This window comes from Mangifera indica, chromosome 1 (genome assembly GCF_011075055.1).
Source record: "Mangifera indica cultivar Alphonso chromosome 1, CATAS_Mindica_2.1, whole genome shotgun sequence".
Taxonomy (NCBI): domain Eukaryota; kingdom Viridiplantae; phylum Streptophyta; class Magnoliopsida; order Sapindales; family Anacardiaceae; genus Mangifera; species Mangifera indica.
Window position 1 is genome coordinate 1,207,061 of NC_058137.1, and position 16,976 is coordinate 1,224,036.

The 16,976-nt window shown below is 33.5% G+C and overlaps 4 protein-coding genes across 4 annotated transcripts; all 4 read right to left on the bottom strand.

Annotated features, from left to right (window-relative positions):
* Positions 1–424: 424 nt before the first annotated feature.
* On the bottom strand, positions 425–1,171 carry LOC123215771 (non-specific lipid-transfer protein 1-like). Its single transcript, XM_044636000.1, has 2 exons — positions 734–1,171; positions 425–627 (listed from the first exon to the last, which is right to left on the bottom strand). Exons 1-2 carry the CDS (start codon positions 1,075–1,077, stop codon positions 618–620), a joined length of 354 nt encoding a protein of 117 aa, XP_044491935.1. The 5' UTR covers positions 1,078–1,171; the 3' UTR covers positions 425–617.
* A 2,535-nt stretch (positions 1,172–3,706) lies between these two features.
* Positions 3,707–4,393, bottom strand: LOC123195936 (non-specific lipid-transfer protein-like). The gene is made up of 2 exons (XM_044609806.1): positions 3,995–4,393; positions 3,707–3,916 (listed from the first exon to the last, which is right to left on the bottom strand). The coding sequence occupies exons 1-2, from the start codon at positions 4,333–4,335 to the stop codon at positions 3,907–3,909; spliced, it is 351 nt and encodes a 116-aa protein (XP_044465741.1). The 5' UTR covers positions 4,336–4,393; the 3' UTR covers positions 3,707–3,906.
* Positions 4,394–10,360: 5,967 nt separating this feature from the next.
* On the bottom strand, positions 10,361–11,125 carry LOC123214446 (non-specific lipid-transfer protein P5-like). The gene is made up of 2 exons (XM_044634217.1): positions 10,695–11,125; positions 10,361–10,575 (listed from the first exon to the last, which is right to left on the bottom strand). Exons 1-2 carry the CDS (start codon positions 11,033–11,035, stop codon positions 10,566–10,568), a joined length of 351 nt encoding a protein of 116 aa, XP_044490152.1. The 5' UTR covers positions 11,036–11,125; the 3' UTR covers positions 10,361–10,565.
* Positions 11,126–14,130: 3,005 nt separating this feature from the next.
* On the bottom strand, positions 14,131–14,895 carry LOC123214456 (non-specific lipid-transfer protein 1-like). Its single transcript, XM_044634228.1, has 2 exons — positions 14,493–14,895; positions 14,131–14,397 (listed from the first exon to the last, which is right to left on the bottom strand). Exons 1-2 carry the CDS (start codon positions 14,831–14,833, stop codon positions 14,388–14,390), a joined length of 351 nt encoding a protein of 116 aa, XP_044490163.1. The 5' UTR covers positions 14,834–14,895; the 3' UTR covers positions 14,131–14,387.
* Between the last annotated feature and the right edge of the window lie 2,081 nt (positions 14,896–16,976).

The following is a 16,976-nucleotide window of genomic DNA, read 5'->3' on the forward strand; positions in this document are numbered from 1 at the left end:
CCTAAAATAGGTATGCGTAGTATTACTCTGGAATATATTCTAAACAATAATAAAAATATGTGCACAACTAATTATATATCACTATGTGACTAAATATTATTTTATTTCTAATTTTAAACTATCCAATTATATGATGATATATCATTGATTATATATAAAATTGTATGCATAACATTACTCTTTATCGGCAAATTTTAAGTAAAATTATTTGGAGTTTCAACTAATTAGTTTTAGACTGAATCTTTTATATTCAAGCTGGTCTTGAATTGGGTCTTTTTTTCTTAGACGCTGTCCAAATCGTATCTGGCGCCGATGACAGATAATTAAGTTTAACTTGAGTAACAGTGAAATCCAGTAATTCATTATTCATTTTGGTTGATTTATATGGTTTGTGCTTGTTCATTGAAGAGGAAAAGAACAAAGATAATGAAGCATAGAAAATTATTTATTTAGATAGATGTGGTATCGTAACGACACAAAACCAAAAGGAACACTCCAGAAAATAGGCCATCAGACTGATCTCACACAACACAATAGAGATCTTCCGATACAAATAAAACTTATTATTCTTCTCACGCTACCATATTCTATGTCTGCAACTCCCCACTAGATGCATTTCACTGGATGCTGCATGCAACACAAACAAAGAAAGAAATTAATGGAGAAAATTATAATTGCTAGAAGGGAAATATATAAGAGTATATTTTAGAGATGAATAGCAAAAGTTGAAAACCTAGAGCAATTGGTAGAGCCGCTAGTAGAGTAAGAAATAGTTATGCCGCATTTGCTAGGGAGCTCAGAGGCGGTTTCAGTGTTGATACCGGATGTTGATTCGGCGTCTTTTTCAAGGCACTCGCATATTTTTTGGCGGTCCTCTGTGGTTTGGGCGGAGTTGTCCACGGCTTGAAGTCCACTGCAACATGCAGCCGGGACAGCACCCTCACCATCAGTCTTCAGGTAGTCGACGCATGCAGCCAGTTCACTGTTCACCTGATTGCAGTCGATGGCATGAGCCAGTGGTGCAGTCACCAGCATGCACAAAACCAAGATGCAAACAAGCTTCAAGCTACTACCCATTATGATTGGTGAGAAAAATTAGTGAAGATAACTTTGCTACAAATTAATTGAGAGAAATCAGAAAGAAAGGGCCTGAGTGAGTTTGGAATAAGGAGACCTTACGCATTTATAGTGGCCCGTAGATAGAGGACTGAGAGAAATTGGAAAAAGAAAAATGGTTGTTGGTAGTTCATAGTTGAGCTTTTCTTGAATTTTGCGGGGGATAATTCTGGAATATACATATACATGTACATATACATATACATATATATATATATATATATACATATACATATACATATATATACATATATATATATATATATATATATATATATATATATATACATACATACATACATATATAGATATACTGCAGGCGAAATTTTGTTGTGTTAATAATCGTTTTCTTTCTAGCTATTGTGACATTTTTCAAAGGTTTAGACTCAAAGTGGATTAACCTTAAATATAAGTTGTTCGAGTTTGGTTTAAATCCTAAATGATTAAATTTAATTAAACTTGTTTAAAAATATTAATAGAGTATGTTAATTAAATAAATAATATCATAAACAAGATAAACAATATCATTAAAAAAAATATTAAAATCAGATAAAAATTTTAGTTTGAATTCAATATAAATCAAACGGAATACTAAGTCGAGCTAAACTAATTCAGTTTAAAACAAAACCCTTTTCCTTCTTCAGTATTGGCTTATGTTTAGAGGACTCAATTGTGAGGATTTATAAAGAAACTAAAGAAAGTGCTATATTGGTCTTAAGTCTTCAAGATACAATTGGCTCAAAAGAACTCCAAAGATCCAAACCCAACTCCAAATCAATGATATTTATGCATTATTCAGTTACAATTTGTTTTCAATGTTTAAATTATAGTTTACATTTTCAAAGTTAAAAATGAGAAGGAGCATTAATAAAATATATATATTATTAAATTGGCCAAAGGACTTATTCCCACCCAAGGTCAAGTGAAATCTCAAACTCCCACCCTCCAACTTTTAAAAATATAAACACCCACCTATAATCAAATTTATGTTAAAAATCAGTTAGAATTTAGGGTAAAACTGTTATTTATTAAAAAAATTTAAAGTTTTATCACATTTTCCTCTCCAGGTTTAAAAAGGTTATAATTTCCACCAAAACCAAAGTTTGAAAACTGACAAATAGCCCCTAGGGTTTGTTCCTCTTCTATCTGACATCAATTTGCCATCTCCGACTGTCAGCTATCCGCCTTCCCCATCTTATCTTTCCCTCTAGTTACTCTTTCTTCCCTCTCTTGTCATTTTTGGCTAAGACAAAGACCGCTCAGATGAAGATGATTTCATTTTCATCTCAATCAGAGAGGGAAGGGAGGGTTACCGGAAAGAGAGATAAGATGGAAGGGAGGACAGTCGACTATCGGAGACAGTGAATTGACACTGAAAAAAAAGGAACAAATCTTAGGGGGCATTTGTTAGTTTTCAAACTTTGGATTGGGGGAAAAATGGTAAGATTTTTAAATCTGGGAAGAAAAATATGGTAAAACTTTAATTTTAAAATTTTTTAGTAAATGATTATTTTATCTCTAATCTTAATTGAAATTTTTAACAAAAATTAAATTATAGATAAATAGTTAGATTTTTAAAAATTGGGAGATGAAAATTTGGGATTTCACTACACCTTTCTTTGGGCCTATTAAATTAGTGCTTTAATTTTACCTTTGTTGGGTTTATTTCACTCTTTTAAGGCCAAACGACTATTTCCCACCCAAGGTTTAGCGTTTTCTCAAATGTCCCCCCTTTAACTATGAAAACACCAAACACCCACCCATGACCGGTTAGATTTAACCAAACCCTAACGCCTAAACATTTTATCTCTTTTTGCCCCCCTAAACTTTAAAAACTAACATTTTTTCTCAGCCTAAGTTTTAAAAAACCGCAGTTTCACCCTAGGGTTTGGTTTTGAAATCTCCGACGACCTCTCCGGCTCCATTGCCGACGGCCTCTCCCTCCCGAAGCAACCTCTCCTTCCGGCGATATCTTTCCTCCCATTTGGAGGTCCGATCGGCTCCCGGAGATGCCGTGGGAGATGAAGAACTTCGTCGGGAAGACGAAGTTCTTCGTCTCCCACAGCTCTCCGGGCGTCGATCGAACCTCCAAATTGGAGGAAAGAGATCGTCGGAAGGAGAGGTTGCTTCGAGAGGGAGAGGCCGTCGGCAACGGAGCCGGAGAGGTCGCCGGAGATTTCAAAACCAAACCCTAGGGTGAAACTGTGGTTTTTTAAAACTTAGGCTGGGGAAAAATGTTAGTTTTTAAAGTTTAAGGGGGCAAAAGTATTTCTATTTTAGTTTATTTTTAATATTATAGCGAAAATAACGATTTTACCCTTATCACCGTTAGGGTTTGGTTAAATCTAACCGGCCATGGGTGAGTGTTTGGTGTTTCCATAGTTAAAAGGGGGACATTTGAGAAAACGCTAAACCTTGAGTGGGAAATAGTCGTTTGGCCCTCTTTTAATGATAAATACGTGGTCAGTGGTGATTGGTAATATTAATCGTTTATGACCCTCATGATAAGTAATCTGCCATAATCTCACCGGCTGGGGCTGGAATCATCGATGCATTGCTCACAGAAACGGGCATTGAACTAAGAGAACGTTCGAAATAAGTTCAATTATTTGTATATAGATTCTGTCGTTTCGATAGCCTGAAACGACTCACATAGTTGAGCACATACATAATCTTATTAAGACACATAACATGATCTCACAGATTTTAAGCCATTGAAGACCCTCACGAATACACAAGTGTCTTCTTTTATTCTTCAAGGTAGAACATTTTGGAGCCTGTTGATGCATTTCACTTGATGCTGCAGCGACACAAACAAAGAATAATTCAACAAAAAAACTATATTAAAGACAAGTTGGAAAGAAGAAAAGATGCAAACCTAGAGCAGTTAGTGGAGGTGCTGATGGTGAAAGGAAGTTTGACTTGACACTTGGTAGGGAGGGAACGAGCATTATTAACATTGATTTTAGAGGCGAATTGCTGAGCGAAAGACATCACGCAGTAACAGGCCTTTTGGCGGAGAGCTGTGGTGTAGGCAGCATTGTTCAGGCTGGTGACTCCATTGCAGCAGGTTTCTGGGGGCTGACTCACACCGCCGAACAAGTAAGTTTCACATGGCTTCAGGTCGTTTTGCACCTCGGTACAATCCAAGGCATAACCCATTTGAGCACTCATCATCATGCAAATAACCAACGCACAAACAACCTTCAGGCTAGCCATTTGAGAAAATCTCAAAACAAAGTATTGATGAGTAGATAATAAAGAGATATGAGTTGGATTGGGCGAGTGTTGCATGCAGAAGCCTAGGGTTTATATAGAAGCTGTAGAGAGCATGCAGCCCATTTGTTTAATATTAAGTAAACTTCATTTAGAATTCAGATGGATCTCCTGCGTTGATATCATCAATAATCATGTGCCATTAAGCGAAGATGATGAACATCGGTGATAGAATCAATCCATTGATGATTTTGCAACACGTGGGAACGAAATTTATAAATTAGTGGCTAATTTACCGGTTTACTTATAAACTTGAAAGAGTTGCTGAAGCTGCTGGGAGACACAGAATCCTTCCCTTAATGATTAAGATTATGGTGAACATGGGTAGTTGAATCTCGTTATAATTTATTATCATACAATTTTAATTATATAAAATAATTTTATAATCAATTAAATAGATAAATAATATAATATCATATAATTTTAATTACATAATAACATAATATATACATTTCTAATGCATAAATAATTTTAGTAATATAGTAATTATGTGATACCATGTGAAGGGAAGCAAACATATATATATATGTAGGAGCCAAAATTAAAGCTTTACTTGATTAATACGTCAAAATGTTGCACATCTCTTGTATAAAATTAATAAGAAATTGTATTCGAAACTCGTGGACAGTGCAAAGACTAGCTTCCTAAGTAACATATAAGTATGTATAGAGATGATTGTTGTGTATTAAATTTTGCTAGCAGAAATGTCCATGGTCAGTCTCTCTGAATCAAATCTTCTATTTAACAATATAATTAATCAATGGTGTATATTAATTTCGTATGCATTGAGTAACCGCAAGCTTGCCCCTGAGCACCAACAGAGAATAACTGCAATGCAAGGCATGAACACGTGTAATCTAAAGGTAATTTATTTAAGCCGAATAACTATTTCCTACAAAAACTTTGAAGAAAGATTATTATAAGGCCAAAAGACTATTTCCACTCAAGTTTTGATGCATTACCAAAGTTATATTCATTGGGTTTTAAAAACTCAAAGTCTCACCTATAAATTAATTTAGATTAAAATTTTGGCTAAAAGACTTATTCCCCTCTAAAGTATGTTATTTTCTCAAGTTTCTCCCTTTTAACTTTGAAAATCTCACATATCTACCTATGATTGATTAAAATTAACGATAATAAGAGCAAAATCATTATTTTATCAATAATATTAAAAATAAACTAAAATATAATCTCTCTTTCCTCCCTAAACTTTAAAAACTAAAAGTTTTCCCTAACCTAAGTTTTAAAAAATGACAGTTTTTCCCTAGGGTTTAGTTTCTAGATTTTCGATGTCATCTCCGACGTCATTACCGGCGACCTCTTCCTTTCGAAGATTCCTCTCCCTCCGACGGTCTCTCTTCACCTATTTGGACTCCAGATCGACGTCAAAGGAGGCATGGAAGACGAAGGGTTTCGTCTTCCCCGACGAAGCTGTTTGTCTTTCACACCTCCTTCGACGTTAATCGGATGTCCAAATGGATGAAGAGAGACAGTCGGAGGGAGAGAAAGCTTCGAGAAGGAGAGGCCGTCGGAGATAACAGCAAAGATCTAGAAGCTAAATCCTAGGGGGAAACTGCCATTTTTTAAAACTTAGGTTGAGGGGAGACTTTTAGTTTTTAAAGTTTAAGGGCCAAAAAGAGATAAAATTTTAAGAGGTTAGGATTCTGTTAATTTTAACTACTCATGGGTGGGCATTTGAGATTGTCAAAGTTAAAGGAGAAAAACCTGGGAAAGCAACATACTTTGGGTAGGAAATAATCCTTTGGCCTAAAATTTTTTATTAGAGATAAGGGTAAAATGATTATTTTTATTAACAACATTAAAAAAATATCAAATTCATTACATTTTCTTCCATGAGTTTTAAAAATTAATAATTTCACTCATACCCAAAGTTTTCTAACTTTGAAAAGTCACATTCCCCCTAAAACCTTAGGGTCTTTTTCTTCTCCCCTTTGGTCACCATCTTCAGCACCGACAACCTTCCTTCTTCACCCTAAAACGTTAGTCGACACCTTCCCTCTTTAGATCTCTTCGTCAGAGATAAAAAAATCTCATCTTTGATAAAGAGCTCTTGGAATAGGAGATCATTATACCTTGTCATGCATCGGCCAACTTTTTTAGATGGAGAGGAGTGGTTGTCGACATTAGAGATAATGGTTAAAGGGGTGAAGGAAAAAACCTTAGGTTTAGGGGGAAAATTGTGACTTTTCAGAGTTAAAAAAAGTTTAAACAATGGTAAAATCGTTAGTTTTTTAAAATTAGGGGAAAAAATATAACAAATTATATATTTTTTAAATATTATTAGTAAACAATTTTACCCCTATTTTTAATAGAAATTTTAACAATAGTTAGCATATAGATGAAACTTCAGATTTTTCTAACTCTATAAATATGAATTTAGAAACACATCAAAACTTAGATAAGAATACGTCCTTTGCCTATTTCCACTTAAGATATAGTAAAAACCTAAAATGACTTTCGTTAACTTTTGAAAACTAAAATACTCACCCATCAGTTAGTTTTAGCAGTTATAATCAGAGGTAAAATTGTTATTTATATATTTTTATTTAAATAAAGAAAAATTGATTTCTTTTTAATCCTTTAATTTTAAAAACTAATTATTTTCCTCATAGTTTATTTAAACAAACAAAAATTAATTTCTTTTTCCTCCTAATTTTAAAAACTAACTATTTTTCCCTAAATTAATTTTAAAAATTTAACTCAAACTTTGAAACGTTGCATTTACACCTCAAAAAGCCCATTTCATTTTTTAGATAGTCGTTCTTCTCGATGTTCCCTTCTAACGACACCTCCCCTCCATCAATTGTAGTTTTTTAATTAAAAAACCATCGAAAATTTGGTCAAAATAGTCAAATTTTCTTGCACTAATTTATGTAATTTTTGTGTAGATATGTGCGAGAAAATTCAACCATTTCGGTTGGATTTTCAATGGTTTCAGTGTCAAAAAACCACCATGGATGGAGAGAAGATGCCACCGAAAAGGAATGCCCGAAAGAATGACCATCGAAAAAATAGAATAAAGTTTTTAAGGGTATAAATATAATATTTTAAAGTTTAAGTTTAAAAAATAACTAGTTTTTAAAATTAAGAGAAAAAGAAATAATTTTTGTTTATTTAAAAAAAAATATTTTAAATAATAATTTTATTTTTAATTATAACAATTAAAAGTAATAAATTTTTAAATTTTTAAAAATTAACCTTACCTTGGGTGGGAATAATCATTTGGCCTAAAATTTGTTTGCCCAGTTGACACATTAAAGCAAATAAAAGTGTTAAAACCCAAAAGTCTCACTTAATTTCCACCATCTTCAACTTCAACCGAAATTTGGTCGAATCAGTTTGAGCAAAATTGGATGTTCAGTCTAATTCAGATCGACATTAAAATACATTTTAAATATTTGATTGGATTGACATGGGATGGGATGGGATGGGTTAGTTTCAATCAGATTCAAATTTGATTGAATATATCGAAAAAGATTTAGTCAATTATCGGGAGACATATTTAAACTTGAATTCAAAATAAATTAAGTCTGGGGTCCACCCCTATCTCTAACACTAGGCCATCTACAATATCACTGCAATCAGGGAGCGGGCCCCTGATTCACCTGGATTACCAGAGTATTAATTAAAAGTTAACGTGATTAATGCTAAGTCAGACTCTGCACTGACTGATACTTTTCTCAACTTCTCAGCTTCTGCAATATTATCAATATTTCGCTCATTTCCCGTTTAATTATTATGATCTTTCACATCAGTTGCAGTAATACAGTACAAGTTACATCTGTAAATAAGATAAAATTGCTTTGAATTTTTGTCTTTTTCTTTTCAATAATATAATATTTTTAATTTTATATATAAATAATAATATATTATTATATAACTAAATATTATTTTATTTTTTATTTTTAATTATTTAATTACATAAAATATATACAAAAATTAATCATCCTGTTTTTTGTTGCAGAAAGTGTCTGGATGCTGTCGGAGTAGTGGAACAGTAGTAGTAATAAGTCATCTCTACGGCCAGAGTTCACATTATACAACGCACGTGGTGACGTGGGCACCGACGGAGATAAGCCAATGTTAAATATAGCATATGATACGTGTGAGCGATCGGATGGAGTCCGAAAGATTTGGTAGCCTCCCAATTAAGGACTGGGCCCATTCATTAGTCCCTGTCAAACACATATCACTCGCGTCCCGTGTTGGAGAGTTTCGTTTTTTCTTCTCTCCATGCATTTTCATATTAGGATGTGATCTAAATTTTCAGACTAGAATACAACGACAACAAGGTGGTCATGACTAAGGGTGAGCCCCACTAAGGTAACTAGCCAGAGTGCCAGACCCAATGCTGGTTTTCAAATAATTGGGCTATAGCCCGAGCTGGTGCATGGGCTAAAACTATTAATGGCCTTTTTTTGGGACAGCGTGCAGCTAAAACTGTGGTGGGTATGTTAGAGTCAATCTCAGGCGGACTAAGCTTGCTATTTATATCAAGTTAAATTTGAATTGACACAATTTGAAAGGGGGAAAGGACTATTTCCCACCCATTGTTTAGTTGAATCTCAAAAGTATACCCACACCAGATAAAAAATCTAAAAACCCATCCAAAGTTTAATCTGTTTGCATCCACCCACATCTGCTATTAAATTTTCCATTAAATAAAGGGGTAAAACCGTCATTTTACTGTTTATATTCCACTGATTTAATTCTATCGCATTTTCCCCCTCCGATTTTAAGAGTTACACTTTACCCCATCCCTAAACTTTAAAAAGTGACTTTCACCCGCTCAAATCCCTAATTTTGTTTTCATTTTCCCTCCGGCTACCGGCGACGACGTGGCTGGAGGGAGAGTGACGAGGGCTTGTCCATTCTCTGAAAGACGCTCGTCCCTGGAATGGACTACGATCGTCCATTCTCTGGACGACGCTCGTCCCTGGAATGGACTACGATCGTCCATTCTTTGGACTACGCTCGGTCGTCCAGAATAGACGACAATTCGTCGTCCAGACTGGAAGACGCTTCGTCGTCGAGATCTGGACGACGAAGCGTCGACTGTTCTGGACGACGGTCGACCTTCTTGGACAACGGTCGTCCTTCTTGGACGACGATCGTCGTCCAGAGGTGGTCGACCTCTGGACGAAATCTTCTCAACCGTCACCGAAAAAAGTGGCTGCATTTTAGGGGGGAAAAGTGAATTTTTTAAAAGTTAATTCAGGAGACAAATGTTAGTTTTTCAAATTAAAGGGAGAAAAATAAGATAAAATTTTAATTATTTAATATTATTGATGAAATTACTAATTTGCCCCTTAATCTAACTAAAAAAATGTGGATGGAAACAAGCAGATTAAATTTTGGATGGATGATTAAGTTTTTCATCTGACGTGGATATGTGATTGAGAAACGGCTAAAACATGGGTAGCAGATTAAATTTTAGGTGAATGATTAAATTTTTCATCTGGCGTGAATATATGATTGAGAAACGTGATTGAGAAACGGCTAAAACATGGGTGGGAAATAGTCCTTTGCCCATTTCATCAAAGCTTGATTCCAAATTAATGTCAGCGTCAGAACTTTTTTCATTGACGATTATAATTTTCTTTTTGGAAGTTATTGCTCAGCTTCCCTTACTATTTATCAGCTCAATGTAGGCTTTACGTAAAATCACCAATATTTTATTGACGAGCTTGTTGACCAGTTGCATCTCTCTTAGGCAGTATTGCATGTACGATGTCAGCGCAATCAACCAGCAGGCCACTGGAATAGTGCTATATAACTGGGATTAATCTCTTGATATTATTATATAATTTTGTATTACTTTATCTTATATTAAATTCACAATCAATAGCAATAAATCATTAATAATATTAGAATGCGAATTCTTACTTATCTGTAAGAATGGAAGATGGATTGATCACGGAAAGGGCATATTTAAAATGAGGAAATATAATAAAAGCATTTAATATAACTTATATTAACTGCATAGATTTTGTTAAAGACATACAGCGACTACCATAGAAGAGACGACGACGTAAAATCTAAAGGCAAAAACTAGGCTACGACGATGGAGATACATTCGGATACAAGACATCCTACTTTATTCTTCACACGCTAATATTATGCTTAGTGCCAACATCAGCACGCCATGAACTTCACTTGATGCTGCACAAAAATAAATTAATTCATTAACTAAAAAAAAGTTCATCCATTTTGCACTATAAGTTTTATGACAGATGCATGAATATTTTTATTATGATTATAAGAGAGGTAAAGATGCAAACCTAGCGCAGTTGGTGGAGGTGCTAATCTTGTATGGAATGTTAACGCCGCACTTGGAAGGGAGGGAGGCAGCTGTCCCCGCCTGCAATCCAGGGACACTTTTAGCGGCGTTTTGCAAGCATCGGCAAGCATCTTGGCGGTCTTTTGTGGTGGAGGCTTGGTTGTTTAGGTTCTTAACTCCAGTGCAGCAGCCGGCAGGTGGAGTGCCTGTACCATCAGTTTTCAGATAGTTAATGCATGCACTCAGGTCAGTGGCCACCTGACCGCAGTTCAGGGCGAGAGCCACTGGTGCGACCACCAACAATGCAAAAGCTAAAGCGCAAACAAGCTTGAGGCTAGCCATAAGAAAACTGGGAAAGAAAGCCTTGCAGTAGAGTTGTTAGTGACGTGGGTTTGTGCTTTGAAGCTTGGGTGAGTGTTGGAATAAGAGTGCCGGTGTTTAAATAGAAGATGAAGAGAGTGTAAATAGTAGATACAGAGAGAATAGGGCTTTGTTGGTAGTTGGAAAAAATTAATGCTCTGGCCTGAGTGACCGGCCTGTAAATTGTAATTTGCACAGATTACAATGCTATAATATAATTTTAAATTTAAATCCGTATATCTTAAATTCATTTATTTTAAATATATAAATAAATAAATATTTAATAAGTAAGTATTATAATATAATTAAATAATTTTAAATTAAAAATAAAATAATATTTAATTATATAATAAAATGAAAGAATATATTTTTATTTATACTTTTTAAATCGGTGGAAGGAGAAAAGTCTCCACGGTGGCCAGAGTTCACATTGTACAACGCATGTAGTGACGTGGGCACAGACGATGATCAGCCAATACTACACTTAAGATATAACACGTGTCACGAATCGGATGGACTCTCTGAGATTTGATCGTCTTGCCGGTCTAATTATGAAGAACTGGGCCTCCCTCATTAAGGACTGGGCCCATTTTTTTATCTCTGGTGAACATATTTCACCCACGTGCTGCTGCCAAGCCTGTTATGCCTACAATGTGATTTAAATATTTCTGTCTGGGATTCCATTGAGGTTGAGTTAGAACAAAATTTAGTTCCATATTAATGCAAATTCTAAAATAAAAGAATTAAGATTTAAATTCAATTAAAAATTATTTTAATTTCGGATTTGATTTAAACCAGTTTAAACTTGACTCATGAAATTCATGAAAACGAGTCAATCTTTTGCATAGGCTCTATTAGTTTGATCTGAGCTCAAATTATTTAAATCAAATCTATCTCCATTTTAGCCATAGATGTCATGTCATGGTATTTAAGTGTTCATGTTGGTTTTCAAGCAATTGGTTAGGCCTGGGCTAAGGCATGTCATGTTGGGATTTTTCAAGGTCCATTTGCTCTGGGTCAATAGCCAGTCCTTTGAAATTCGATCATAGAATGAATCCAAATTATTTGGGATGCAAAAACGTCTGTCTTTGAGCCATGGCCTGAAAATTGTTATGGCTTTTGTCGGAAAAGTGTGTTGTCTTGTGGGTGGATTCGAGTCTATTTGACTTGCGCTTAGCTTGATATTTAGATCTAACAGATCAGGTTTGATTGAAATAATTTTACTTTTTCAAGTTTAACCTTGACTCGAAATTGACATTAATATTATGTTTCTTCTTTGACGATTATATTTCTTTTTTAATAATTTTTCTCTTTTTCTTTTTTAATAATTTTTCTCTTTTTTTAATATTATTATTCACCTTCTCCAATATTATTATTTATCAACTTAAGCAACTCAAACTTTAACACAGACTAGTGAGCTTGAGTTAGAGCTTGAGTTGGTGATTATTCGAATTTCGCTCATCTTGAATTCATCTTTAATTAAAACTTCAAGTCTTTTCTTAAATACAAATTTAAAAAAAAAAAATCAAAATAATTTAAATTATATATTTAATAATGAATTATATAATATTGCTTTTAATGTTAATTTTAAATAATTAACAGATCCAATTATCAATCATATACTTTAACTGTCGAGTGTACAAAATTAAGTCATATACCAAAATAATGTCCGATCTGATTATGAAAAATTTGTCAGTAAACTAATTATACACAAGAAGAAAACATAGAGTGTCAAATGCAAGTTTACTTTTTATGTAGAAAATTTTACGTAAGCAAAATAATTATATACATAAATTTCAAGTCAAATGCAAGTATAAGTCAATGCATACTCAAAAAAAGTCACCCATATATAGTAAAATCGGTTTTTATTATAATGAATAATATTAAGTGTATATTTTTTTACTATATAATTTAGATATACAAATAATAATTATTATATGATTAAGTGATATTTTATCTTTAATTCAAAATCATTCAATTACATTACGATATTTCATTTGTATACTTAAATTATATATGAAAAATGTATACATATAATTTTATTGTTAACATTAAGCTTTCACTTACTTGAAACCATTTTAATTTTGGTCATTTCCCGTTTAATTATGATGATCAGGATTCTTGCACATCAATAATAAACTTTCTTATCCATAAGTGGTCCTTGCTCTTATAGTCGAAGATGAATGTTCACAAAAAGGGAAATTGAAATGAGAGACAACATTAAAAGAATTTTCCATTATAGTCATAACCATAATCAAATTGCGTAATAATATATGAAATCGCGATGTTTCACAATAACTCTTATACGTTTTTTTTGACATGGTCAATGACTACTGTAACAATAGTTTTAAGAAAAAAAGTTATGTTATATTAGTGTTAAATTATATTAATTGGGACACATGACACTTTTAGTGATATCGAAATGAAACATCGCAAACACAAGTGTTTATTGGAATATATGTTTCATAGAAATTAGGGTTACTTTTGATATGAAATTTTCTCACAGTTCAGTTTAACAAATGGGCAATCAACAAGCATTTATATGATGCATTATATTGATATCAATAACTTTAATACATGAGATTTATCACTACCGTTAAATAAGATCATTCAACACTACTACGACAGTGTTCCTAATTATATGTGTTGTTAGTCGAGATAATACTGAAGATACGAATATTTTTAGATTGATTACCTCAATTATGTAGGGTTTTTACAATCAAGTTATATGTAAATTCTCTTATAAATTAACATGCATGTAAACATATATAAACACTTATAGATAAATGTGTCACTTCATGAAGTTGTAAAACTATGATTCAATATAGGTTTATATCGTTAAGAAAATCGACTCAGCAACATAAACTTAACACTTTGTAACTTATGTCTTACCAGCTTGCACCTTAAAATTGGAACCATCAGACTATGTCATAAACATATCATTTATAAGTTTTTCATTTGAGCAAATGATTTGATATTTATTTATCAAATCTCTTAGTCTAAATGGAGTTTAGTATCTAAACCGATAAAAAGATTTGGTTTTGGTTTGAAACCTTTAAGAGTCAGCCAAGTTTTACATGTATGCATCTTATTATTGACGTTAGTATTGTTTAAGAAAACGATAATATAATAAAAGCCTTCAAAATAACTTATATTATTTGCGTAGATTTTGTTGACGACATAAAACGACGTGTCGTCGCATTGAAGAGACGGCAACATAAAATGCAAAGACACAAACTACGACTAGCAGACACATTCGATCGGATACAGAACATCCTTCTTTATTCTTCAAATGCTATTATACTTAGTGCCCGAAATCAGCACTCCATGAAATTCACTTGATGCTGCAAAAGAAAATAAAAAATAAATTAAGTAAAACCTCACTATAAGTCTATGACACATGCATGCATATAATTAAGAGAGGTACAAAGATGCAAACCTAGCGCAGTTGGTGGAGGTGCTGATCTTGTAGGCAATGTTAACTCCGCACTTGGAAGGGAGGGCTGCAGCTGTGTTAGCCTGCAATCCAGCGATACTTTTAACGGAGTTTTGTAGGCATTGGCATGCATCTTGGCGGTCTTTTGTGGTGGAGGCTTGGTTGTTTAGGTTCTTAATTCCACTGCAGCAGTTGGCAGGCGGTGCAGTTTTACCATCAGTTTTCAGATAGCTAACGCATGGACCCATGTCAGTGGCAACCTGACCGCAGTCAATGGCGAGAGCCACTGGTGCAACCACCAACAATGCAAAAGCTAAGGCGCAGACAAGCTTGAGGCTAGCCATTAGAAAACTGAGAAAGGAGATTTTGCAGGTGGGTTGTTAGAGAAGTGGGGTTGTGTCTTGAAGCTTTGAGTGAGTGTTGGGAGGAGAGTGCCGGGGTTTATATAGAAGATGATGACAGTGTACACAGAGAGAGAGTAGGGTTCTGTTCAAACTTCAGACTCACTCAGTAAAATTTGACTTCCAAATCTACACGTTCCAGGCTCTAAAAATGATAAAACACATGATCGAAGCTACAAATCCACGTTAAGTTTTGGCGGATTATCAGCATTACGCATCTTTATCACTGATAGAGATCATATTAGAGGCAAGAAATTTTCATAGATCGGTCTCCAAACTGCACCCATTACATGCAGCCTATAATAACAATAACAATAATAATAATAACAATACAATAAAATAATATACACAAATATATATAATAATATTAAGATAGAAATAAAATAATTTCATTCAATTACATAATAATATATTATTGTCTATATAAAAATTTATATATATTATTATATACATAGCATTATTTATGTATTTTACTATAAGAGAAGTGACAGGATGTAGTATTTTCTTATTTATTAATACCTTTTTCTATTAAGTAAGAAAAATCCAAAAAGGGAATTACCTTGGATTAAAAAATAAAATAATTCATTATTTTTATAAATTTTATCCATTTTTTATATTAAATATTTGGTTGTATCTAAGTTGAATTGAGTATGATAATAATTAATTCAAATTCAATTTAAATCTAAAATAATTAACACGAATTCAATTTTGATATAACCAATTGATAAATAATAACATTAAATAAATAGGTGACAAACTATCAAAGAAAGAGCTAAAATATAAATTTTCTATAGATTTTTTTAAATTTAATTCATTCATATCAAATGTAAATTCAAGCTCAAACGATCTCATTTAGAATCTATACCTATTAAGAATACACTCGAGAGAAATACTTTCAATCCCCCATATTTTATTTATTTGTATAATCTTTTTTTTGTTTTTTTAATTGCTTTTTTGATTCAGAAAGTCTCTATATACGGTGGGAGCCGTGGGACATGCAGTGGCAGAAATGAGTCTTCTGGAAGACCAGAGTCTAATTCAAAGAACGCACGTGGTAAAGTGGGCACCGACGAAGATCAGCCAGTTCTACACGTGTCAGCAATCGGACGGGATCAGTGAGATTAGGTCGTCTTGTTAATTTAATAAGAACTGGGCCCATTCATGTATCTCTGTCGAACACATTTTACTCACCTGTAGGAGAGTTGTGTTTTTTTTCTTCTCTCATGCCGCTTGCCTGTTGCCATGCTTTTTATGCCTACGGTGTGATTTATATATTTCTGCCTTCCCAAGCCAGTTTAAACAAAAATTAGTTCGGAGTTCAGCTTAAATTGAAAAAAAAGGTTTAAAATTGATGAATTAGGGTTTAAAATCGAATTATCTTGTTAAAACAGGCCAATTATTGACTTGGACAATAATTGTTTGGGCTAAGTTTGAATTTAAACTCAAATTATTCGGATAGAGTCCAGGCTTGGGTTAAGGCATGCCAAGTTGGGTGTTGCATGGTCCATTTGCTGTGGGCCTAGGAATCCACACTCGAGTCAATAGCCAGTCCTTTGAAATTGGATCACAGAATGATGACCCAAATTACTGGGGCTGGAGAAACATGTCTTTGAGCCATGGTCTAAATCTGTTAATGGCTTTGTTGAGACAGTGTGCTGTGTTGTCTTATGTGCAGTTGTGTTAAAGCTAGGCGCGGATTTGAGCCACCCGACTTGGCTCTTTACAGTTAAATTTGAGTTATAACAACTTTAGTTTGTTGAGCTCCATACAAAATTGATGTTGTGTTAGAGTTGGTCTTGTCAATGAGTATTTTTCTTTTTTTGATGATTTTTTTTTTCAACAATTATTTTCCTTTTCTGATTTTTTTTGTCTACCTTCTTCGGTATTACTATTCCTTCTCCCCGATATATATGCAACATACTATTAGAGTTGACGATTTGCTATATGACCCATTAATCCATATGACATAATATGTAAAAACGTGAGTTTTAATTTGTTTTTTTGACGATCATAATAATCAGATTGTGTTCATATTAACTTGTTTGCAAATTAAATTATGCTGCTAAAACAAGTTCGAAATAGGATA

Bases quoted from the DNA above. Each gene is read 5' to 3' on its own strand.
- LOC123214446 (XM_044634217.1), bottom strand. From the start codon at position 11,035: ATGGCTAGCCTCAAGCTTGTTTGCGCTTTAGCTTTTGCATTGTTGGTG.
- LOC123214456 (XM_044634228.1), bottom strand. From the start codon at position 14,833: ATGGCTAGCCTCAAGCTTGTCTGCGCCTTAGCTTTTGCATTGTTGGTG.
- LOC123215771 (XM_044636000.1), bottom strand. From the start codon at position 1,077: ATGGGTAGTAGCTTGAAGCTTGTTTGCATCTTGGTTTTGTGCATGCTG.
- LOC123195936 (XM_044609806.1), bottom strand. From the start codon at position 4,335: ATGGCTAGCCTGAAGGTTGTTTGTGCGTTGGTTATTTGCATGATGATG.